Here is a 23,799-nt window from a genome sequence, read left to right on the forward strand (position 1 = left end):
GATAAATAAACCCTGTAAAATATATTTATCCGCCCAAACAGCCCTTTTGAATGTCTCCCTAATTCTGAGGTCTCAAGGTTGGCAAGTATGGCCACAACACCTCCCTTTTTTTGCCACATTTATTGCAAACCCCGGCTCAGCTGTTTGTGGAGGTAAAATACATCCGCACAATTACGCTCAGCCATTGTTGTGAGTGCGCACGCCAAGGGGCTGCGAGACATTTATACAGCCGTATTTCGCACATGACTATGAAAGGCGGAAGAGGAAGTAGTTCCTTTGAATGTAGGCAATCCGAATGTTATAGTTTCTTTCCACTGTGTTCCTGTTAATGATAAACTACAAATTTACTCTAAATTACTAAAATATCGATATTTTAATGTGAGAATCGATTCTAGAACATAAATGATTGGTATCGGAGGAATCGATATTTCAGGATCGATCCGCACATCACTAGTATTTTGGTCAGAGGACATATGCTGATGTTTTCTCGCGTGTGTTAATAAACTCATCTTTGATTGCACTTTTCTGGGGCTTCCGTGGTTTGTGACACTGCTCTACATTGATCGATTTCGCGTCTTTCATGTCCTCTTTAATGAAGCAGGTTGAGATTTCTTTAGACTGGCATATGTTACATTTGTCCTAATCTTTAATCTTTATTACTGGATAACTGAGAACTGACACGGGTGGCATAAAGCAATAAAATCTGGAGAACACAATTGTCAGATATTTGGTATTATTTTTGTATTTTGCTGTGTGCACAGAACGGAAGCCACACGTGTGCTGTGTGGGACTCCTCCCCACCCAAAAAAACAAGAAAAAAAAAAGAAATAAGAAAGATTATAACTGTAATAGACAAAAAAAAGCTTAGATCCCTATTCTTCGTGTTTTTTTTATGTTTATGCAAAATTAGAACATTTTAAATGACGCAAACAGTCACGGTCTGTTTGCTGGTATGCGTAAATCACACTATCGCTGTCGTTTTAACTCTCGTTTCTCCCTAAGTTTCCTTTTCTTTCTTCTTCTTCTAAAACAGATCCGTTGCTGCGCCTTCTCATGGGTCAAAGCATGTGTCACTCACGTGGTTTGCCCAATGAGAAGACCGAGCGAGGACGAAGAGGCGGAGCGTGACGCAGATCGAGTCTTGGAAAACCACACGCAGCAGCGTTCAAGATTTAGTTGTTTCGTTTCCCACCTGCTGAGCTGACCGATCAGGCAGACAAACATCGATAAAGGTATTGATCGATTGGTTTGGGAGATGATTTCGCAGCGAGCGTTTCTGCCACGCTGTGATCTATTTGAAATCAAAAAGACTACTAAACCTTTTAAACGCAATACTGGCTGCTTAATGCGCATTAACGGATTAAATAGAGTGAAATAGTAGAAACTAACACAGCAGCACAGAAAACGTTTGTATTGTATTTTTAAATGCGCATAATCTGCCAGGCCTGCTCGGAGTGGTGAGGGAATTCTGCTTTTTGCACTTTACAGACTTTCACCGTGTGTCCAGCTCAACGATCCGCTGATCATCATCATCATGGCTCTGGATGGATGTGGCTTGTTCTGCAAATATATCCTCATCATTTTCAACATCATCTTCGCGGTAAGTCCGGCTCGATTTTAATACTGCGTGGTTAATTACGGGAGGGTAGAGGGAAAGGCCAAGCATGGCTTTCGTTTTCTTTCGCCTGTTTTGTGATCAATTCTTGAGATAAACGGGCAGAAAAAAGGCGTTTGTTTTTTTACATGAAGGATTAAAAGTTGTAATTTTGCGATGAAACAGGGGTGTTGTGCCAAAAAGTGGTTTCTGGTATTTGCCAAACAATTTGAACTTCTATTAATGAACTGTTGGACTCTAATCTGTAAAACACATTTCAAGTTGCAATAAATATAACAATAGTTCTCCAAAGATATTACAGGTGGTCTGGACTGGAATGGTTACAATGTGGGTACAATAAAAGAGTCTTACAGATACTTACAAAACAGGTCATTTATTTTATTTATAATCCCATAAATCACATTGGCTACAGTTAGTTTACTGATATAAGCAAAGACATTACACAAAATTAAAAAAAACAACCCACGTAGAAACGTAGACTGTTTTGCACACGATCACTTTTTGGAACAACACCAGGTTTCCTTGTGGTTTCGTTTCTTAGGATACCAAGAGAGGTTACTTTCATTTTCAGGAATCACCTTTACCATCAGTGTAAACTGTGTGCTTGGCACATCTATAAGCTGATAGGAACCCAACAGTATTTAATTTTTGAAATATATATATATATGTATGTGTGTGTGTGTGTGTGTGTGTATATTAATCAAATTAAGACCCATCAATTCATTTTTGTTCTTAGCTATTTAGTGGGATTTCAGAAATGTGAGGTTAAATTGTACAGACTCTTTAAAATAAGGCAGTATCTCCGATGAGTGGAAGAAGAATAAAGCCGTCTGAAAAGAAGAAGTGAAAACTTTCCTAAACAGCATGAACAATGCTGCCGCGGATAGATGATTACCCTTCACACCTCGGTGTTTTGTGCAGCAACTGAGAAACCAAATGCCACCACGTCAGAGTCTTAGCTTACACTATACTTCAAAGTCCATAATAGACTTTGAATCATGTAGTCCCCACTAAGGCTCCTCAAAAGCTGGTATGTCCTCAATCTCAGCTTTCACCTGTTTCTTTCTGACCCTCCTCCACCTCGTCTCCTGACACCACTTCCAGAGTTGTGAGTAAAATCCTGTCGGCCTCATTTAGCCATCACATCGTTCTGTGACCAAACAAGACCTGAAACATGTTTCTATGAAACACGATATGTAAATTATATGTAATAAATGTAAATATTTAAAAATAAAATCTTTTGAGTGCCGGACAAAAAGACTGATACAACATGGTATCACTGCGACATTTTCAACTTCTTTAATTCTATAAACTCTGTCTTATTGCAACATTTGTAGCAGGTTTCAGTGCCAGTGTTGGTATGCTTGACAATCAAAAAAACAAAGTGAGAGAACTTTATGGTATTGGATAAAATACTAAATAATACTTTATACTATAATACTAAATGGTTTAACTTTTCTATTTTAACTGTTCTTCTTGGTTCTGTATGACATCAACGAGAGCAAAATCCTTAATGTGGTCATCACAGCATCAGTCCCGCCCACATCCCGTGTAAATGTTATGCTTGCGAGGGACAGCCAATCAGAAGAAAGCTGTCTTAAATGCCTGAAATGCCAATTTCTTGGTTGTTTGTCCCCTCTGCCAGCTGTTCTGCACAGTGTGAAAAACACTCATCTGTCACACAGCATGGTTTATAAATATAGACCCTAAAAACCTATATTTCAGTAACCAGATGTGAAAGTAACCAAGAATGTTGTTCATTACACTTTTGTCCTGGTTTTATTTCCTCATGTGACAGGTGGTGGGGTTTGCCTTCCTTGGACTTGGTTTGTGGTTGAGGTTCAGCGACAACACAAGAGCGATCTTCCATGTGGAGGAATTAAGCTCCAGCGCATTTGTTATGGGTCGGTGCATTTATTAGGTCGAAGAATCACGATGGTACATTTTGCTCCGATGCATATTTAACAGACAGAAACGGCCCTCTTTCCCGCTCCGTTTTGTTAACAGGTGTGACTGTGCTGATCGCTCTCGGGGCAGTGATGCTGTTTGTGGTGATGTTTGGAGACTACGGTGCCTGCAACGAGAAGAGATGCGCTCTGCAAGTGGTGAGTTGTTTTGATGGGTAATGCATGTTGGCTTACAGTCTCACTTTTCCGTAAAGATGGGTGTCAGACCAGCTGTTTCCTGTGCTGTGAACACAAAACCCTGTGTCGCACAGTGGTTACACCTTTTAACTGTTATGGGAAAGTTTTAGGTTGCTTTTTAGGTTTAGTCAGAGAAACCAAAACAAAAATGTGTTAGTAATGTTTAGTATACCCCTAGTAATCCCATTTGGTCTCGTTTCTTAGGAGTCATTAAATAAAATAAAATAAAAAAAAACCGCCCTGAACAAGAAGTGCCCTGCAAAGACATGTTCAGAACAAGCTTAAATACCCCGCTGCTTCCTGGAGGACTCCTTTATTCATTAACTTTATGGCAAATTTTAACGTTACTGTTCAGGCTTTTATCTGTGTTTAACAGGAAGACGGTGAAACGTTTTAAAACCACCCCAGTGCCAGCATCAGAGGTTGAGGTGAATGCTGGAAATGGTGCTTAAATGTTAGAGCACATGCATCACCTACATGCTGGTGCAAATGGTAAAATCTGTGTAAAGTCGTTATTCAGATCAGATCCTTGATTCTAACGTGTACATCAAGTTCAACAAGTTGTTACAACATAATTTCTGTGGAACCACAGAGACAAGTCAGAGTGCCAGAGGAAAGTAATTAATAAGCTGCTCTCCGAGTACTCAGTCTTCTCCATTCATCGATGACACAATGAAACAGGAAGGAAGGAAGGACGGCTATTTACAGAGCTTCTGCTCCCCCCATCAGTCAAATAGTCTAAGATGATATGAGATACAAGGCAGGTTAACATCATGTGGCATACTAAGTGTTAAAAGCCGACTTTGTTTAAAGTCAAACAAAAGCCGAGCGTAGCATTGTGGTAAAAACCAAAAGCTTTGTTTTTATTGATGCTACTGTCATTATTGGTTCTGTTTATATAGTTGGTTCCCCATTGATTCCCCTTATTGCTGCCAGATCAGTAAGCCTACTAAGGTTTTTAGCATGAGTGCAAATATTTTATCCTATCTGAGTCTAAACACAGTGTAGAAATAGTGCAGAAAGGTTGGCGTGTGTCTCTGGTCTGCAGGAGCTGCACGGCTAAAAGTTTAGAGATTTGCAATGCAAAACTGTCCCAACCCCACCAATCAGACAAGGTCTTCGCGCAACTGCATTGAATTGTGCAATTCCATTCTTGGATCATGCACTAGAATATCATGACTTTAAATATTAAAAGAGGTTTATAATTGTTAGCCTCAATGACCGAAGTTAGGAACTTCAAGAAAGCTAGCTAATTGCTTTCTTTTAAAGACAGAAGGCCAACATATGGATAAGAAAGTTTGGCCAGCTGGATAAAAGAAAAGAATCTGGTCGTTTATTTCTTTTAACCACCCAAAAGACCACACTGACTCACTGCTCCATCTTTTGGTTTAGATTGGTATTACATCAAAAGTACAGCACAGCTCGAGCTCAACTTAAGTTGATGTCTCTTCAACACAACATGCAGATGTTTTGCACATAAAGTTGCAGAATTTGTTTCTTCACATCTTGCTGAAAGCTGTAGTTACTTTTGGGAGGTCTGAAACACAGGAGTGTGCAAGCACCTTTTGAGCATCTTATATGATGCAGAGGTTTTTGAACCACTTAAACATTTGGCCTTTTGATTCAGACCTTTATCCAGGTTCAGATACACAGAACATTTGATTGCATCGTGTGAAGTGTATTGCCCAGTTGGCCTTGACAGAGGATATTTTGTAACTTTGTGTGTAATCACGCTGACGAAACAGGCAACTGGCAATAATCACACAGTGACCTCTCAGTTTTCTTGGCTGTTTTTTTCCCCTTTGCTGTGCAAATGTACGGTGTCCTAACTGTAAATTACATCCTCGGGTCAAGCCCTCTTGGTTTTTAAGGATGTTAAAGTTAAAGGAAATTAATGGATGTCCAGTACCAGTTAAATGTTTTGCTCTGAAATCTTCAGGCTGTATCAAACCTGCAGGAAGAATCCCAGATGCAAGGAAGGGATAGGGAATTTGAACATTTAGTCAAGCTTGAAACAGGTCCTTGTTAGAATTTACTGCAATGTTAAGCCTCGTCTTCTCTTGATGCACCCACATAAAACTGGAAAAGCTGTTTCACTTCCTGTTCCTATGTGTTTAAAAGTGTTTAAGTTAACAGAGTTCTTCCTGTCCCTTCAGTTCTCCGCCCTTCTGGCCATACTGGCTACACTGGTAGTTGTTGTTGGAGTGCTTGTCAACATTAAAAGCAAGGAGGTGAGAGAAAATACTGATAAAAGGGATGAAAATCAATTAATGTGTCCAGTATGTCCTGACCATAAGATTGTGTTTTGATCTCTCATGTTAAAGGTTGGACTCTGGTTAGCCGAGTTCTATACTAGCTTGTATACTATCTATGTGGCCAATCAAGACCCAGGAATTGCTGTCACACTCACCTTCATCCACAACACTGTACGTATATAAGCTGCTGTTTTTCATTTTTACCTAATACTAAATTTTAACTCTTACTTCCTGTATACTCAAGTCTTTTCTGCTTTATGCATACAAGTTATATGGCTGATACACACCGAGAAGACGTCACTGTCAGCTGTTTCCATCAATTCCTGTGGAAGCAGTAAACGTGTTTAGTTTCTCCACAGGGCTGCGCAGGGTAGTGTTTAAGACTTGTTTTTTGCCTCCCTTCACCTCTTCCTTCATCTGCCTGCTTTGCAGCTTCACTGCTGTGGATTAACTGGCGTCTCCATAATAGAGCTCGTTAAGCAGACCTGCCCCGAACCAGATGGGTTTTTTGAACGCATCAAGATGGATGTAAGTTGGTGCCAATAAATGAAGCCGTTTACAGTGGTCCTGCCACCACTGCTTTACCTCTTTCACTCAGCTGTACTGTACTAGATGCTCAGTTTGTTCGGTCTTCCTGCAGAGCTGTCCTGGCATCATTGCAGATGTCTTTATCGGTAAAGCACCAATGATGATGGGCATCTTCGTTGGAACTGGAGTGCTCCTGGTAGGCAAATAATGCATGTTTACTTTGCAACAAGTAAAGCTTCAAATGAGTTGGCAAATGCTACAAATAGTAGGGAAGAAGATAGCACAGTCTGTTGTTCCTGTTACTATTAGTCTATACACAGTACTAAAGGTTCTATATTGTTGTTCATGTCAATGGCCATACATTAATCACTTTGCACTCTTCTCTCTTAAATACTTCTTTCCCCTCCCTTTTCGAACTTTTTCTTCTCATTTTATTTCCCCAATCATTCCAAAGTTCATTGCTCTGATTTGCAGCATTACCCTCAGCAGAAAGATCGTTTCTGCCTCAACACCTCAGTACATTATCCTGACTCAGACCACTTCTACTCAGGCTAACTTTCTGCCAGCTCAGCATGAAGTAGTCACCAGCACACGTGCTGACCAGGAGCCGGTCTTTTTCACTCCTCTCAGCGCAGCCAACATCCCTGTGGCTTATGCTTAGTGCACTCTTCATTCTCACTGCGCTTTTCTCGCCATTTTGATTTTACTCCACATTGCTTTAGTGTGAATTACACATACTCTATCTGCTGCTCTCAGCATTGTCTCAAATTTTTATCATTAGCAGTTATAGGAGAAATCCAACCTAACACACACGACTCAGCTTACAGTTGACAGGTTTGACAGCAGATCACAGCATTTAGCAAATGAGTTTTCACATTTTTAAATCACCAAAGTTGCTTCATCTGCAGAAGGATTGACATTTGCTGGCAAAACAGTATAAGAAACCCTCTGGCGCTCTGAATATTCCCTCCACCACTAGTCAACTCTTCAATCTTTACTTTAGTGCCTTTAAACACACACGGCCAGTATATCAACAGGGTTGGATTTGTCCTGTTTGTTTCGACTTCTCTCTCACACTTTCTCAAACACTTCTGTAGCTGCGTGCTATCTGATTGCTGTGGCTGGAAGGTCTAGCCTCCTTCACACTCTTTCACCTGTTGCTGGTTCAGTTCTCGGGATGATGTAGTGGGTTGGTCATTGCATAGCTCTTTATCCCATCCCTGCTCTTTACTTGCCCTCCTCCTTTGTCTGCACAACAGATGATGGCCATGGTCTGCGCCATAGTTCTCCTGAACCAGCTCAAGAATGCCCATCAGGAGAGGACAGTGTACTACTCAAATGTGTACTAAGAGGCGGATTAGGGTTTTACACCCTTAACCACTTCCTGTCAAAGGCCACTGCTTTACATACAAGCAGCACATCAGTGTTTACATATTTTCCTTTAGCTATGATTGCATTACTTCAGAACCATATTTTGATTAAAAGGTGTTTTTTTTGGGGGTTTTTTTTTTTTTTTTTTTTTTTAGACATTTAGCTTAATAAATCCTGTAACATGTGCACTAACCTGACAGGCCTCTAGATTATTGTGGCCAAACCCAGCCATGAGAACACATTAACAAATTCAGCTGGTAAAACATGAATTTTATTTTTTTTTAAACATTTTTTCTCCTGAAAAGTTACGCTGTTTATTTATGAATGAGTATTAGGGCCACGTTAAAGGGGGAAGAGAAACAACGTGGCCATGAGCATACGGACGCTGAAGGTGCAGAAAGATGCATCTGGTTAAAATGAAATAGCTTGAGATGGACCGATGCAAGGACATTTATGGTCACACTTGTGCAGTACAGATGTTGTACCAAAAAAAACACAAGTTTCATCAGCTTAACTCAATGAGGCAGTCTATAGAATAAAAAAAAAAAAAAAAAAGACAAAATCTCCACATTTTCATTATTATTATTAATTTTGAGAATCGTTCCCCCTTCATGTGACCCTAAAACTAATAGTTTGTGTCTGTTGCACACAGTAAAAGTCACTGGATATGGTGAGTCATGACTGTTAAAAGGGAGTCAGTGTATCATCTTTGTTATAGTAGAGGTCCAATTACAGCAAGGTGTAGCATGGTGGGTGTCATCGCTCTAATGTGAGCTTCAATTTCACATTACTTTTTAGTGGCTGTATACTAGAGTATTGTTAAGAAGTGCATTCCTTTTAGATTTCTGGTAGAGGTTGCAGAGGGCCAAAGAGCAGGTCAAAAAACAAGAACAGCAAAAAAGACAGCCAGGTACCCGAGAGGTTCAGTTTTAGGTCAAACTGTTTAAACATTCCAGACTCAATGCTTCAGAAGACTTGTTTCTGTAAAAGCTTTCATCCTGAGAAAAGGGAAAAAAAAATAAGCTCACATTTCATTCCTTTGTATTTTGCTTGTTAACATTTTTTTTTTTTAAATGACACAATGTTAACCGTTTTGCTGATAAAAAAAAAAAATAAATTTCAAAGGCTAAATGCCTCCAGTTGTCTGTCACTTGTTTTCTTGCCCTGTACTACTTATTTGTACTATTTAGTTATAGAAGCAAAACCTCCAGAGACACTCGTTTCCATTAAGTGACAAAAATCAAGTTGCACTTGTGTAATACTCTTTATTTCGTTGCTTACACACCAGTGTTTGGACCTGTGGAGGAAAAAAAAAAAAAAATGTTAATGTAGTCATTTCACGTAATAAATGAGAAACACTGAGCACTTTATTAGGAACACTGGGTAGCTGTGTGAAACCTGACCAGGTGGTTTCTGTGAATGGAAACTCCAGTAATATGAGCTCCAAGGATAATTTATGTAGCTACATTACTGATCACACCATGCTTTACAACTTTAAGTTTATCGCAGAATGACAGCGGAGCAGGAAATCATGCCACCCTCCACTTTTTGTATTTAACCTCTTTTATATTTAAAAAAAAAAAAAAAAAAAAAAAAAACTGGTAAGGCTTCTGGCTTTGGTGTAATGTCTCAGAATTGTACTTTTGGCTCGTTTAACCACCAAATAACCAGCGCAACGACCCATCTGGGTATTGTTACTGCATGTGGTTTGCAACAACAATGGCAGCAAGGTCACAAACCCCTCACGGATCAAACAGAAAACTTTGCAATGTGTTAGAACAGGAAGTACATAATGTGCAAGTCTGCATCATTGTGATTTCAGCAGACTAGAATCTGAAAGCATTTCCCATCCTCTTAGTTTTTTTGGATATTAACTAAGGGTTTGAGAAAAATATTACATTTAAAATGGGGCGATCGTGGCTCAAGAGTTTGGAGTTCGCCTTGTAATCGGAAGTTGCCTACTGGTGGTGGTCAGAGGGCCCGGTGGCGCCAGTGTCCGGCAGCCTCGCCTCTGTCAGTGCGCCCCAGGGTGGCTGTGGCTACAATGTAGCTTGCCATCACCAGTGCGTGAATGGGTGTGTGAATGGGTGGATGACTGGATGTGTAAAGTGCTTTGGGGTCCTTAGGGACTAGTAAAGCGCTATATAAATACAGGCCATTTACCATTAAAAATGACAGATTTCTGCCATTTCCCCCCCACTTTGTTATGTTTTCACAGAGTGAAAAATGATTTGATACACAAACTTAGGCAACATCAGTAATCGGCTGTAAACCCTCTGGCGTCAACGACTGCTGAAGCTCAAGGAAACTGACAAAAAAAAAAAAACCCAAAAAACTTAAGAATTTTTACATTTGGCTTCAGATGCTTTCAGGTCCTGTTTGTTTTTGAAACTTTCTGCCTCAGGTAGTGAAAAGTGTTGAGACCAACTTCCCCGTTTAGGCACATTCTTTTATTTACCGGGTTCACGTGTTTAGTTATCGCCCATCAGTACCCAGCGGTGCCTTGGCCTTTGTAGTTTAAGAAGTGCCGTTCAGGTTGAGCATTAGACTGAATCTCAATGGAACGTCGAGTTCCTTTAGCGCTACATATACACAGTCATGCTACAACACGGCCTCCACCACACTGAACAAGTGATTCTTTAGAGCTCGTTCTTTGCTTCAAGTTCATCATTCTTTCCAAAGAAGGCGTTTATTTAGATGCGATGAGCTAAGTCTCACCTGGCCCCTCTGTTTTTGACTATTACCACATTACACAACGTAAATGTCAACTTGCGTCATCATGTTCTGAGGTTTTCCTGCACATTTGTTGGCAAATTTTCAACCACTGAATCCTTATCGCTTCATCGTCTACTTGGGTGACGTATAGAATGAAAAGTTAGAAAACCTTGTTTATCTAGAAGTCTGCAGATATCAGATTTTATTAACGAGTGTTTAAATTAAAACAATTTTCAGTCAGGAATCAAAACTTTTCAAAATTGGAACAAGTATTTTTATACTTTTAAATGAACAAGCTGCCCAGTGTTCCATTTCTCTTTATGGTCTTACCTTCGAGGCATCTTAGGGTGCAGTCATCAGAGCACAATTCTGTCAGGCACAAGAAGTGGATCTGAGTGAGGAGGGAAAGAAAAACCAAAAACAATAGCATTACTACCCGAGTTCACTTATCTGCACTGGGCCTGAACATGAATGTAACTTATACACAAACAGCTGTTTACTTGTGTGCATCTTAGGTGTGAAATACCTCTGGGTCTTCTCGGAGGGAGCCCCCTTTAGTCATGTGTGGTGGAAGAGAGAGGAAGCTGTAAATTGCGATCTTCCGGACCTGCAAGTCCGAGGTCGGAAGCATCTGCAAAACCCCCAGGCTGCTGCAGCTGAACGACATAACAGTGACATGCCTTTACAACCAAAGACTGACCAACAACTGGCATTAAAGAAGCCCCCTTCTTTAATGTTGGAGATTTGTGGCTGCAAGGTTGCCTTCACACAGAGTCAGCAGTAATTTTGGCAAGACAACGCAAATCTTCATTAAAAAGATCATGGCGGCTTTAAAATCAAAGCAGTACAAACATCCACACACTGTGTTACTAAGTAATGCCCACCTGACTGAGTTTGAATTGTGGAAAGTGGAATTTGTGACACGAGGCTTTAGTAAAAATCCAATCATTTCCTCCAAGATGGTTAAGATTTTTGTTTTGTTTTTTCTTTGCATATTTTGCAGGTTTCATGCAGCTTTCAGGAACAGGTTTTAACCTCATACTCATCTACTTGCAGAGGAATGACTGGCATCTATTAGTGCACTAATTGATTAGCAAGCTTTGCAAAGTCAATGGCATTTCTTAAATTGCTGGCACAGCTATCAAATTTACAATTAAAATGGCCGTTTATACTGTTAAACACGTGTCCTTTAACATGAACAACCACAGAGAAACTGTTTTGCAATTAACTAGAAAATTAGTACTTACTAATACAACTACAGTTTCATGCAGTGTGTCCATATCCCCGAGCACACTAAACCACTGATCATGTTAAATGGTTACTGGGGCAGCCAGCAATATGAACAACAAGACCATCTGTGAGGACGTCATTTTCCTCCTTGTATAAACATACCCATCATAAACAAGAATCCCACTGGGATATGGAGCGTCAGTGTAAGCCAGGCAGGAGTGAACCAGCAGCACAAGTGTGGACTCTGAGGGGTCCTTCAGGCTAACCTCCACATAAACTGTTCTGCCCTGCAAGAGGCTGAGAGGGAGGTGAGCCTCAGGGTGGTAGCTGGTGAAAGACTCATCTGCAGGGAAAAAGAAAAACGCTTTAATAAAGTGTTTAAGAATACTCTGCCTACTGGCTCCACGCTATGATCTGGTGCTTGAACAGAACACAGATGTTAAAGAAAAATTACCTTCGGCAATTCTCAGTTGCACAGTGACAGCGGCTGGTGTTGGCTGTGAGAGAGGAAGAGGAGGCTGTTCATCCATCACATGAAACTTCACTTCACCTGGAGAATCTGCTGAGGAACTACATCCCACCATAAACCTGTGGAGGGAAGGAGACTGACACATACGAATTTTTTTGAAACAATACACATTTGAAAAGCAGCTGTTGATCAAAGCACTGCTTAAAGAACAAAAACAAAATGAAAGAGAACATAATGGAAACAAGAACAAGCTGAGGATGAAGCCTTGATGGCGCACTTGTGAGATTAGAAAGCCTTTTACAAGATCCTGGTATCTTATTTACCTAAAGGCAGCTGGTTTGGTGTCAAACTGTGCGCCACACAAGAAGCAAGTGACTATGTAAATACAGAAGCCGTGGAAAAACATTTACCACCACAGAGAAAATACAGAATGGCCACTGTGCAGTGGGCCAGGTACATAATTCAGTTGTGAAGATCTAATATTTATGAGATTTTGATGAGTGTCATAACAGCTGGGGGAGGCATCTTTTCTGAGCAGCTGAGACTAAGTCATTTTCATCTTTCACTTCCTATTGAACCCATCGACAGCTGAGAGTTTTAAATAGGGATGAGAAATGATATAAAACGAGGTACTTCTCTTTCATGTTGCAATTTGTCATTAAAGGAAATATAGTTAAAAATATCAACGTGTTGGAATCAGCACCCTCCATCTGTCAGCTGAAAGTGAACAGTTTAAAGATTGGACGATTGTCATGGCATCAAAAATGGTGGACATGGATTAAAGCTGAAAACACTTTGCCTCCATGTTGGACACCTGTGGACAAATAGCAAGTACTTTTTTTTTTTTTTTTTTTTTTTTAAATTTCCCCACTTCCTGTTATAAATCACCAAAAAGTAAAAAATATTTCCCAAACAAAAAAGGTAAACTTTCGTACAAGTAGGAAAAACTTGATTCATTTCGATAATTGTAGCTCATGAAAGTCAAAGTCCAGATAGAATCCAGTATAGCATTATCAAGGTATTTCAAGTTACTATTCAAACAGTTTAAATATTGTATCCTTGTCCAAGCACACAAGCAGGGTCATGTTGAGGTCAAATCAGAAGTCTGACAACCTTCAGACAAACGGGAGTATAAACCACAGAAGGATTTTGCAGAAACGGCGAATATTTAAGAGAAAACAATCTTTCCTGCTACAGCTGAATGCTTAAAGCTAAGTACTACAAGGCTGCTGGCAATTGTTACAAAAGCAAGTTTCCTGTAAACAGCAGTGACATACCTTAAAGGAGAACTTTCATGTGCAGAATTGCCGTTTTGGTAAGGATGTAAACCTCGAACTTCCAAAAGATGAACCACCGTCTCGCCAAGCATCTATCAAATATATATATATATTTTAAAAAGTTTTAATTTATTCTGCAACAGTGGCGTGTGTTTGTCCATTTTTCCTTCTTTTTGGGGGGTGGGGGGGTCTACATGATGTGATAACATAGGAATGTGCCTTACATGTTTGTTTACTCCGCAGCCATCCAGAGGTACAATGTAGATGTCAAGATCAGGGGTCAACCTCTGCAGCGTGCAGGAAGCATTAATGTCCTCAGGGGAATGAGCCGGAGGAGCAACTGTGGGCTGTACTACAGAGTCAGGCACCGCAAAGACGCAGTACTGTCCCACTGTACAGCCTGCCGACACACATACAGAGTGGGAAATAATTATTGGATCCCCTGCTAACTACAAGAAACATTGTGCCGCTGTGCTTGCAAACAAGGATCTCACCACCAAGCACCAAGTCATGTTTTGCTTGGGGATCAAATACTTATTTAAGGCTTCAAGCCTGAGAGTCGTTGCATTAGTCATTTGCTTTCCCCCTTTACAGTCGTCATCCTTTTAGACAAGTGTTTACAAGCTTTGTATTGTGTGAGACTTACCCTTCACAGTGTTTGAACAGCAGCCTAAAGAGTTACTGCAATCAGTATCTGACACAGATCCAAGGCCGCAGGGTGAGGCGGAGGGCGTGTACGTGTGGGCCTCGAGGTAATCTGAGAGGAAAGCAAACAAAACAAGGAGAACTTCTTATGGATGACTCAGCAGCATGAGATGGAAAATATGCAATACAGGTGTGTAATTACAGCCACAACATTAGGCCGAGGGTTTCCTGCCCCCTTGTGGTGGTGATCTGAAGTCAAAACACTGGTTTTCTGTTTAAGCACAACATTTCAGTGCAGTCAAACTAAAACTGTAAGACCAAACATTTAAACTGCAAGGCATTCAAGACTGATAAACCCTTAAATGTGATCATTTACCTCTCACTTTGTCTAGATTCTCTTTCGCATCTTCATCAGGTTTCTCAGATTGCTCATTATGGTGCTGCTGAGTAATATAATGTGAATATAAACTATGGAAAGGATTGTGCAGTGGCGGAGGGATGTTAAAATATCCTGCCATCATGCCATAGTCAAAGTCTGAGGGAAGCTGAGATTTAGCAGATTTGTTTTCAGAGTTTATGCTGCCTGTAGGATGGAGCTCGTTGCCTTCGGGCACTTTAGATGGGTAGTATAGATAATAGAAAGGACTATGCATCCAGTTATGAAAACCATACACTGATTGTGCAGGTGGAGTCAGATGTTGAGCCGGAGCAGAAGGTGCTTGAAGAAGATGGGGTGAAGCTGGAGAAACTTGGTTTCCAGGTCTGTAATACATCTGAGAGTAATGATAATAAGGGTGGTAGTAGTACTGGTAAGGATTTAGTTGATTGATGAATGATTGAGTGTGAGGAGGGCGTTGTTGAGGCTCAAGTCTATGATGGGGACCTTGTGAGACTGGAGGCAGCACTGCAGGAGACACCGATGCAGAGCGGCTTGCATCATTGTGCTCCAAATGTACTTTAGCAGACAAATTAGGATGTTTGATCTGCTCTGTGCTATATTTTTCAAAGTTCTTGTGTGCTTTTATGTAGGCATTCATGTTGTGCTCATTTACTGGAAGAATTTGTGAAGGAGCAAGTGGTGAGGAATTCGACAAGTTTGTTTCTCCAGGCATGTCGGGATGTGATGGAACCAGTCTTTCAGCCTCAACCCTTGAAATATGTGGAAAGTAATAGTAGTAAAGATATGGGTTTAGAAGGTGAGGAGCATGAGTTTCAAGGGTTTTGTCAACCAATTTAGCATTTTCCGGTTGGGCGTAGGGATAAAAGGTAGTCTCTGACACAGGTGGAGGGAACTGGTCCGAGGTGACTTTCCTGATGCTCTTAGACTGTTCAACATTGGGGGCCAAAGCTGAAAATTCATGTTTACGCAAGTGAGCTGAAGAGATTTCGTGAGAAACATCCAGACCTGAATCAGGGTTTTGAGGTTTGCCAGAAAGGGGGATTTTGGGGTGATGGTAGTAGTGGTAGTATGGATTGAAATCGTGTCTCAGAGGCTGGAAATGCGGCGCTTCGAGCTGAGCTGGAAAGCCTGTAGGTGTGACACTGTGCTTCTCAGAGAACGCCAAAAAAGGAGTTTCTTGATTTTTTCTTCTTTCTGGGTTCTCCCGACGTAAATCTTCCATTTCTTCAACGAGTGACGGAGGACTGTCATACGGCTCCCAGAAAGGCATCTGGTAGACGTAGTAGGGTTGATAATCTGGCTGGAAATCAACAGGAGGGTGAAGCTGAGAGCTAGAAGTCGGCTCAGGAGTCAAAGATGCTGGAGTAGGAGAATCATATGAAGCATGTACTTTAGGACTGGCATAATTATGGTGATATGTAGGGTGAGGATAGTACGGTGGAGCCAGGTAGAAAGGAGGGGCCCATGGAAAAGGCTCCTGAGCCCCTAACATAGGTTCTTCTGCCCCCCTGGTTAGATGAGCTGGGCTGTTGACCAGAGGCTGAGTGTTAACGGAGAGCTCTTCAGGAGAAGACATAGGGCAGGCAAGTGTGAAGATTTCCTTGCCTATCTGGAGAGGAAGTATATATTCTCCATCCTGGAGGAGGAAAAAACAAAAACATTAAAAGACCACAGGAAATGACAATATGCACATGTAGTAATCATCAGATACGATGATTATGCTGGAGAACCAGATGGGCTAAAGAGTCTTGTCTAGTCTGTCTTGTGTATAGTATGCTCTGAAGTTCACCTTTTCTGTGATGCCACATGTAATAAACGGAGCAGCAATTACAGTATCTGCATCTTGCTTAGCCAAAGTGTAGCCACACTGCTCAGCCAACAGAGCTAGAGGGGTCCAATCTCCTCTCACTGCAGACAGAAGAGAAATAAAAGTTCATATTTGATTCAACATATGAGGGCAAAAGGCTAAACTATTATCTAAATGAAGTTTGATGCCAATAGAAAGAAAGGGGAGCCTACCATTTACTCTCTGCTTCTCCAAAGGAGTCGATTCATGTACTTTGACAGTCATCCCATGTGAAGAGCAGCAGAGGGAGGATAGCCCCACAGTGTGAGGGCTGATCTGAGAGACTGGACAGGACATCTTGACCGGGGTTCCCCTCCATAGCAGGGGCAGCACATAACTGCCATCCTGAATAAAAGCAGAGAGCATTTATACCACCCTTGGCTAAAAACACCCCACCTTAGACCATACATGCTCAGGATTTTAAAAGAAACATTTGCCAGATTCAAAGATTATTTAACGTGAATGTACAACTCATCTGATCAGTCAAAAGGAGGAAGGTTTTACAAAAAACTCAGTTTTTTTTCTAAATAACAACAATTAGCCCAGTTTTGGACATTTTTCATATAATTTGACACTTAAAACTGTATCAATGCAGCCATAAACAAACACACTACATTATTTTTTGTAGTTTTGGCTGTTTTGCCTCTCTGGCTTTAAAAGGGGAAAAAAAACAAACATGTGATTGAAGTGTAAACTTTACTAAAAAAATTGCATTAACTCCTTAGGAATAACAGTCATTTTTATACACAGTCCAACATTTTTCAGAGGTTCCACATAAACTGCTTAGACTTGGGGACAGCAGAAACTTTACAAGTGGAAAAATCAATAATCTGGTGCAGTGTTAAAAAGAATGACTGCATTGACTGGCTCAGCTGCAACAACGGGCCTGGAAGACCACAGAAGACAACTAAAGTGCATGATGACAGAATTATTTCCATGGTTAAGAAAACCAACTGCACAACATCTAAGCAACTCAAGAACACTCTGGAGGAAGCAGACGGGTCATTGTCAAAGTCTAAAACAAAGAGAAAAGAGTTTATGACAAGACAAAACCTAGTAATACAAACAACATGGCCACATTAGGCTTTGTCATAAGACATCTAAAGAGCCTGCACAGTTATGCAAAAAACAACCTTTAGACCCATCAAACCAAGAACTCGTACCAGAATGATGGGAAGAGGAAAAATGGCTTGTGATCTGAAGCACGCCACATCATCTGTCAAACACGGTGGAGATAATGTGGCACAAATTGTTCAGACAGAAAAAAATAATAATAATAATAATAATAATAAATAAAAAAATCCAACTACCAGGAAATATTTACAGCTTCTTTTGAGAAGAGCAAATATTAATTTAAATGTTTTGGTTTTTTTTTTCAAATCTGGATGCGTGTACCACTGTGCATGCAGCAAAACTGTGGAAGAGTTTGAATGCAGAGTTGAAGCAATGCCAGAACAAAGAAGTTCAAAAAGGAGTTATAAAGATATGATTTTCATGAGAAACAGATGTTGTATTTAAGTGAATGTCTGTTTAGTACGTTTGTTAGTCGTACTTATTCTGATTTTCCTATCAACATTCCAAAACTGGAGGTATTTTGCTTAGATGCGTGAAAGTTATAGAGTTTCATAAAGAAAATGTAAACGATCATTTAAATTTCACATATTTTAATAACAGAATATGTACTCTGTTTAAATCACTTTCTGTGTAATTTTTGAGTTATACTGCTAAACTGATTGGACAGCTCACAGTGCACAACACAGACATCACATCTAGATCGTGTAACTTAATTTACTGTGGTGGCGTCTGAAGGCAAAGTTACAAAAACTGTTTCAAATTTTTTTTTAAGAAACGTAAAAAATTAAAATCTAAGTGTAGCACACAGACACACGCACCTTTTGAATGACATGACAAGCGTAATATGGAACCATCAAACGGAGGTCTCTCCATGTGGTCTGAAGAGTATAACCACACTGTGGTGGTAGCTGGGACAGAGGCACCGATGATTCATTCGCTGGGACACAAATAGACGACACAAAATCTTAATTTTACTAATATTAAGAAACTGTTTGGGTTTCCCAAGAGAAACCTTAAAAAAAAAGAAGAAAAAAAAAAGAAACACTGCAATATAGTGCAAGTATAAAATCCAGGCTACTGGAGCGCATAGACATGCAGAAGGTGTAGCATCACCTCGGTCCAGCAAGAGCTGTGCAGCTCGTCTCCTCCTGACAGTGAGGGTCATGCAGTCCTCCTCACACTCCACCACAGGGAGCAGCCTCTGCCAGCTCTCCACTGTGCTGCTGACCCGGTGACCCCTGAGCCTTGTCTGGCTTCCCAGAGACCGGACTGGTAAACAAAAACAAACCACCTCTGAGAATATGGTGTTAGTGTGAGGATTATACAGAATGTAAAGTGTGTGTGCGTGAGTGAAAGAGGGGGAAATTGGGAGTTTCATGTAGCAAACTAATGGATAAGAAAACTGGACACAAAATGCCTCTTATAGTGAAAAGATTCGTTTTAGTGGTAGAATAGTTTCTAATCATCATGAGGGATTAAAATGTACCAACTACTTTATAAAAATGACTAAAATTATCAAACTGGTTTCGTTAGGGGAGTATTAAAGTAGCAAAGTAAAATGCAAGCACAGTGAGGAGGAGCCTGGGGTCAGGTGAGTTCAGGACAGTGGCTTACCTGAAGCAGAGGACTCTGATTGGTAGTCGAGAGTTGGGACGTTTGGCTCCAGCTGGCCAGCGATGACAAACTTGCCGTAAACTACGTGCTTAATTTTCCCCTCTCTGCAGTCTCCATATGAATAAACCGGCTCGTCCTCGGCTTGCCTGGGGTTGTGACGGTCACTGACACCTGTAGGACCCGAAGAAGACGCCATTTTGGGTCTTAGTCTCTTCTCGGGCTTTTCTTCGGGGCTGCTGCTGGGTTTCTCTTTCCTGCTGTGGAGGTCGTCAGAGTTTAGGAGGTCTTCTGCGCGCCTTGAGCCGAGGTCCAACCGCTCTCCGACGTCAGGGCCGGAGGAATGACTGCTGCTGCTTTCCGTAGTTAAATGACCTTTGCTGTCATCAGGAGGAGAATTCGATTGGAAGGAGGACGCAGTAGGCTCACACCGGCTTACTAGAGGCAAAGCGATTGTTGTGATGGTGTAAATAAGCACAACACCGAAGTATCCTTTATGTTTGAAATGCATTGCCAATACGCGTTTTTGTCTTTGCACCAAAACACTGGGACGGAATGAAGGGCGGCAGTGTTTTTGTAGACTTCCTGTCAACGCACCTGGTCACTTAATTAGCCTTAATTGGCAAAGAGGCACGCGCTCTTACCCGTTACTGTCCCAAGTGTTTATGTTGGCGCTGTTAGCATCCAGCTGCTAATCTAATACCTTTTCCGTCTAGTTATATAGCGTGTGGGATATTATCAATTTAGCATACTACTAGTTAGTCTTATTTATATACTTTCCTTAACACACACAAGATATTTCGTGTTTGTCTTGAGGGTTGTTTTTTTTACTGATTTGGTCACACACTGTGTATAGACATGATTGTGAGTGATGTCTCGGAATAATCTGGGTCTTATTGCCAAAATTAAAATAGCATTGTGTCGCTTCAGCGATCCTGGTTTTGACTGTCACGAATCTTAAATGTGTATTTACGTCTCTGTCCACTAGAGGGCAGCACTGCATTGCACAAAGTCACCGAAGATTTGAAAAGCATTATTTTATGAACCCTACTGAAATCATGTAGACTTACTAATCTGTAAGTCTGGCTAACTGTGTATGTTTCATCTTCTAATACAGTTGAGTAGCTGATTTTTTTCTGGACATGCATTTGCTCAGCTACACATGTGGCTCTGTCTTTCTGATAGATGCCATTTCATCCCTGAAATTCAGATCATTTGACCCCTGCCCTCTTTTTTTGTAAGTCATTTATTTTTATCTGCTGACAGAAAAATTAGTCAGAGGCTAAAAGTAACTCACACTGGAAGAATATTTCCCCACATAACTCCTGCTTTTACTTGCAATGACTCCACTTCCTTTCATTCATTTGCATTTTGCATTTTTTTTTCCAAACTGCGTTCATTTTTAATAACTTGCTGATAAACTCCCTTTGGAGAGACCTGCTCTTGGAAAAGACTGTTTAATGGCTTTGTCAGCAGAGAAAAACTGAACCGATCAACTGAGAAAGACGGTCAGCGATAGTTTGCCACCAACTCCATTCGACAGGCAGTGAGTGTGGAGCTGATATCAGTCATGCCATCAGATTGTGGTTCAGATCAACTGACGCCAGAGAGGGGCTGCGTCCTTACAGCATTATCATCAGTGCTGTGTTTCCGCAGCTACCATGAAGTTTAGAAGAGACTGCAGAGATAATGTTAACAGCTACGCTTCTTAAAGAGGACCCAGAGCTCTGTGTGTGTGTGTGTGTGTGTGTGTGTGTGTGTGTGTGTGTGGTGGCGGCGGCGGCGGTGGGGGGGTGTTGATCAGTTGATGGGCGCGGCAGTGGGATGACTCATATTTGGAGTTGCCTAGCTACAGGCACGAGTTGTTTTCTTTAGAGTCAGAGCATGAGTACAGTGTGCATGTCTGGCTTTCATTGAGATCGCAGGGCTTTGTGTGGGAGGCATAAACGCAGGGGTGACACCGAGCAGGAAGCGGGAGGAGCAGACATCGTCCCAAAGAGAAGAAGAAACCACGCGGGGACAAACTGGAGTTAAATGTAGTAATAAGAGCAAAGGGAAAGAAGGGGGAGGGCTACGAAAGAGCGCCCTGGGTGAGGAAGTGAATCAAGAATGAAAACCCCTAGCCAGTAACCATGGAGACAGTTTGGCTCAGCTAAATATGAGGCATTATCTTTTTTCCCCTCCTTTTTTATTAAATGTAAACGGTAGCTAGGGCACCACAGTCGACACACAAAACGTTCACCGCACACAAAGTTGTTCTGCAGCCTTCAAAAGTGAAGTGGCTCACATCCACTGTAGAAAACCTCGGCTGTGTCGAGTTCATAATAGACTCCCGAAGCTGCTCCTGTCTCACTTTTCTATTCAAACCACTGGCAGGCAGCCAGCGGGGCACAAGCAAATGCTCAGAGATAAATTCTCTTAGCTGTGCGTTTAGCCGATTCTTTGATGTCTTAATTTGATTTTGATGGCCCTTCACACAGTGTTTACCTCTGTTCTCAGCTTCTCTTCTCCTGCTTCAATAGGTATTGCAGTGTTTGCTCAAATATACAGTGTATGTTGTAAATAAAACAGTAAATGAATAAATAAATCTCTTGTTACTAAGCAGGCGAATAAAAAACAGAACAATATGTTGTAAAGCACCTACAAGTATATGTTTAAAAGGAAATTGTACAAATAAGCATTAGACGTCAGTTTAAAGTATTTAAAATTGTTCATATCAGCCACTAACAGTGCGTACAGCTGTATGTTCAAAACCACACTATTAAAAGTGAGATGAAATCGTTGAAATTAGATATTTTTTTTTGTAATGTGGAAATTTTGAAATAGATTCAACTGTTTGAATCAGAAACTAAAAACATGTGTGCTTCATAACGTAGTATTTAAAATGTAGTTAAAAATATGCATGAATGAATATGCAATTTAAATAATTTGCATCATCGGGCACCAACAATCTGAAATTATGTTTTCAGAATAAAGATTAGGTTGAACTCAGGATTGTTTTTAAAGAAATGAGGTTATTTTTCAGGTCTATCTTTTCAGCTGCTCGTTAATAGAAATAGCTAATCAGCTGATCTCATGGCAGCAGGTCACTGCATGTAGACATGGAGAAGTTCAAACTAAGCATCAGAATGAAGAATGAAGGTGATTTAAGTGAATGTGGCATGGTTGCTGGTGCCAAATGGGCTGGTCTGAGTGAATCAGGAGCTGTTGATCTACTGGGAAAATGTCCAGAAAGCAGCAGTCCTCCGGGTAGAAATGTCAGTGTTGGGTCAGACGACTGGGCACACTCCTTTGACCTGTGGCATTCAGATAGTAGGGTCTGAATTTGGCGTGAACAACATGAAAGCATGGATCCATTCTGTCTTGTACCAGCGGTTTAGGCTGGTTGCGGTATGTAACGATGTGAAGGATATTTTCATGCCACATTTCTGGCCCCTTTGGACCAACTGTGCATCATTTAAACACCACAGGCTGCCTGATTATTGCCGCCCACCATGTCCATCTCTTTATAACCACACCGTGCTTATCTTCTCCTGGCTGCTTCCAAACAGGACAACACACCACACCGTAACAGTGGGTTCACTGTAGTCAAATGGCCCCCACAGTCACCAGGTGTGGTTTAACAGGAGATTCACATCATGGATGTCCAGCAGCTGTGTGACGCTGTCATGTCAACATGGATCAAAATCTCTGAGGAACGTTTCCAGCACTTCATCGAATCTATGCCACGAAGAATTAAAGCAGGTATGAAGGCAAAAATGGGGTCCAACCTGGTACTAGTAAGGTAGCAAGCTAAGGTTTGGTATGATTTGTATATAAAAAAGAAATAGTTCGTATTAAAAATCCTGAAACCTTTTGAGCTGTTTATGTCAGTAGATGCTAACACTGTGTACAGCTGTGTGTCGGGTATGAAGACTAACACCTTATTATAGTGTAACTTTGCTTAAATGGTAACATGTATTTTAAAATTGAAAAACTGGGGCCAGTTTTGTAAAACAATGGTTATTTTTGTCCATATTTATCAGGTCTTAGAGAAAAAGAACACCTGATTAAAAAGTAGTGTCGTAAATAATATGAATTAACCCACTTTTTTACATCACAGGTGTTACCCTGCTGCTCATTTTGGTTCCTAAATGAACGGTATCTTAAATGTCTTTGTCTAAAGAAAGACTTTTTAAAAAAAAGTTTTACTGGAAACTGAAACTGATGACCATCTCGCCCCAGAGCAGCAGAGAAAAGGAGGGTGGGAATGGAAACTCTGTGTGTTGGTGTGTTTCTCTGTCTGTGAGTAACTCCCTTAGAAGTTGATTAATTTGGAGTACAGTTTGTTCATATTTGCTTTTCTCAAGATGCTCTGCTCACATATCCCTGTGCTTATAAACGCTTTTATGTACATGTGACTGAGCGAGCGGCTCACGCCTTGGCTGACATGCCTGTTCCGGGGCTTTTCATCAGAACCAGTCTGGTGACACCGGGAGCAGAGATAAGGGTGATGGTGTACTTTTGAAATTACATAATTGCCCCTTGGCAAATCAAGAGTTTCAACATCAATTTTTTTTCTGGCCCCTTCGTTCACTCTGGCTTCTTCCAAGGAGTCCCAGTCACTGTTTTTATAGGAG

General features: G+C 40.9%; 2 protein-coding genes across 4 annotated transcripts; one reads left to right on the forward strand and one right to left on the reverse strand.

The window, feature by feature from the left end:
* The first annotated feature begins 1,092 nt into the window (after nucleotides 1–1,092).
* Nucleotides 1,093–9,048, forward strand: cd9r (CD9 molecule related). Of its 2 annotated transcripts, none has more exons than XM_086288491.1 (9): nucleotides 1,093–1,232; nucleotides 1,489–1,600; nucleotides 3,414–3,519; nucleotides 3,623–3,720; nucleotides 5,916–5,990; nucleotides 6,084–6,185; nucleotides 6,447–6,542; nucleotides 6,655–6,738; nucleotides 6,997–9,048. In XM_086288491.1, the coding sequence occupies exons 2-9, from the start codon at nucleotides 1,535–1,537 to the stop codon at nucleotides 7,201–7,203; spliced, it is 834 nt and encodes a 277-aa protein (XP_086144617.1). In that variant the 5' UTR covers nucleotides 1,093–1,232; nucleotides 1,489–1,534; the 3' UTR covers nucleotides 7,204–9,048. The 2 variants fall into 2 exon arrangements, with proteins under 2 accessions (XP_086144617.1, XP_086144618.1); XM_086288492.1 differs by having other exon boundaries at nucleotides 7,802–9,048.
* On the reverse strand, nucleotides 8,183–19,770 carry LOC147332096 (uncharacterized). 2 transcript variants are annotated; one of them, XM_086288490.1, is made up of 14 exons: nucleotides 19,184–19,769; nucleotides 18,683–18,838; nucleotides 18,388–18,506; nucleotides 16,669–16,840; nucleotides 16,439–16,557; nucleotides 14,626–16,285; nucleotides 14,251–14,361; nucleotides 13,829–14,004; nucleotides 13,605–13,696; nucleotides 12,313–12,446; nucleotides 12,021–12,201; nucleotides 11,155–11,284; nucleotides 10,959–11,019; nucleotides 8,183–9,210 (listed from the first exon to the last, which is right to left on the reverse strand). In XM_086288490.1, the coding sequence occupies exons 1-14, from the start codon at nucleotides 19,689–19,691 to the stop codon at nucleotides 9,191–9,193; spliced, it is 3,639 nt and encodes a 1,212-aa protein (XP_086144616.1). In that variant the 5' UTR covers nucleotides 19,692–19,769; the 3' UTR covers nucleotides 8,183–9,190. The 2 variants fall into 2 exon arrangements, 1 of the variants encoding a protein (XP_086144616.1); XR_015128764.1 differs by lacking the exons at nucleotides 8,183–9,210; nucleotides 10,959–11,019; nucleotides 11,155–11,284 and having other exon boundaries at nucleotides 12,062–12,201; nucleotides 12,313–12,463; nucleotides 19,184–19,770.
* Between the last annotated feature and the right edge of the window lie 4,029 nt (nucleotides 19,771–23,799).

The sequence above is a fragment of the Aulonocara sp. 'chitande type north' Nkhata Bay genome, linkage group LG4 (genome assembly GCF_057382095.1).
Source record: "Aulonocara sp. 'chitande type north' Nkhata Bay isolate Kocher_YH1m ecotype deep benthic linkage group LG4, A_spYH_male_GT1.1, whole genome shotgun sequence".
In the NCBI taxonomy this organism is placed as follows: domain Eukaryota; kingdom Metazoa; phylum Chordata; class Actinopteri; order Cichliformes; family Cichlidae; genus Aulonocara; species Aulonocara sp. 'chitande type north' Nkhata Bay.

Bases quoted from the DNA above. Each gene is read 5' to 3' on its own strand.
- cd9r (XM_086288491.1), top strand. From the start codon at position 1,535: ATGGCTCTGGATGGATGTGGCTTGTTCTGCAAATATATCCTCATCATT. The intron at 5,991-6,083 runs GTGAGAGAAAAT...CTCATGTTAAAG, and splicing joins TCAACATTAAAAGCAAGGAG to GTTGGACTCTGGTTAGCCGA. The intron at 6,739-6,996 runs GTAGGCAAATAA...ATCATTCCAAAG, and splicing joins TTGGAACTGGAGTGCTCCTG to TTCATTGCTCTGATTTGCAG.
- LOC147332096 (XM_086288490.1), bottom strand. From the start codon at position 19,691: ATGCATTTCAAACATAAAGGATACTTCGGTGTTGTGCTTATTTACACC. The intron at 18,507-18,682 runs GTGATGCTACAC...TTTGTGTCCCAG, and splicing joins ACAGCTCTTGCTGGACCGAG to CGAATGAATCATCGGTGCCT. The intron at 16,286-16,438 runs GTGAACTTCAGA...TTCCTCCTCCAG, and splicing joins CATGTGGCATCACAGAAAAG to GATGGAGAATATATACTTCC.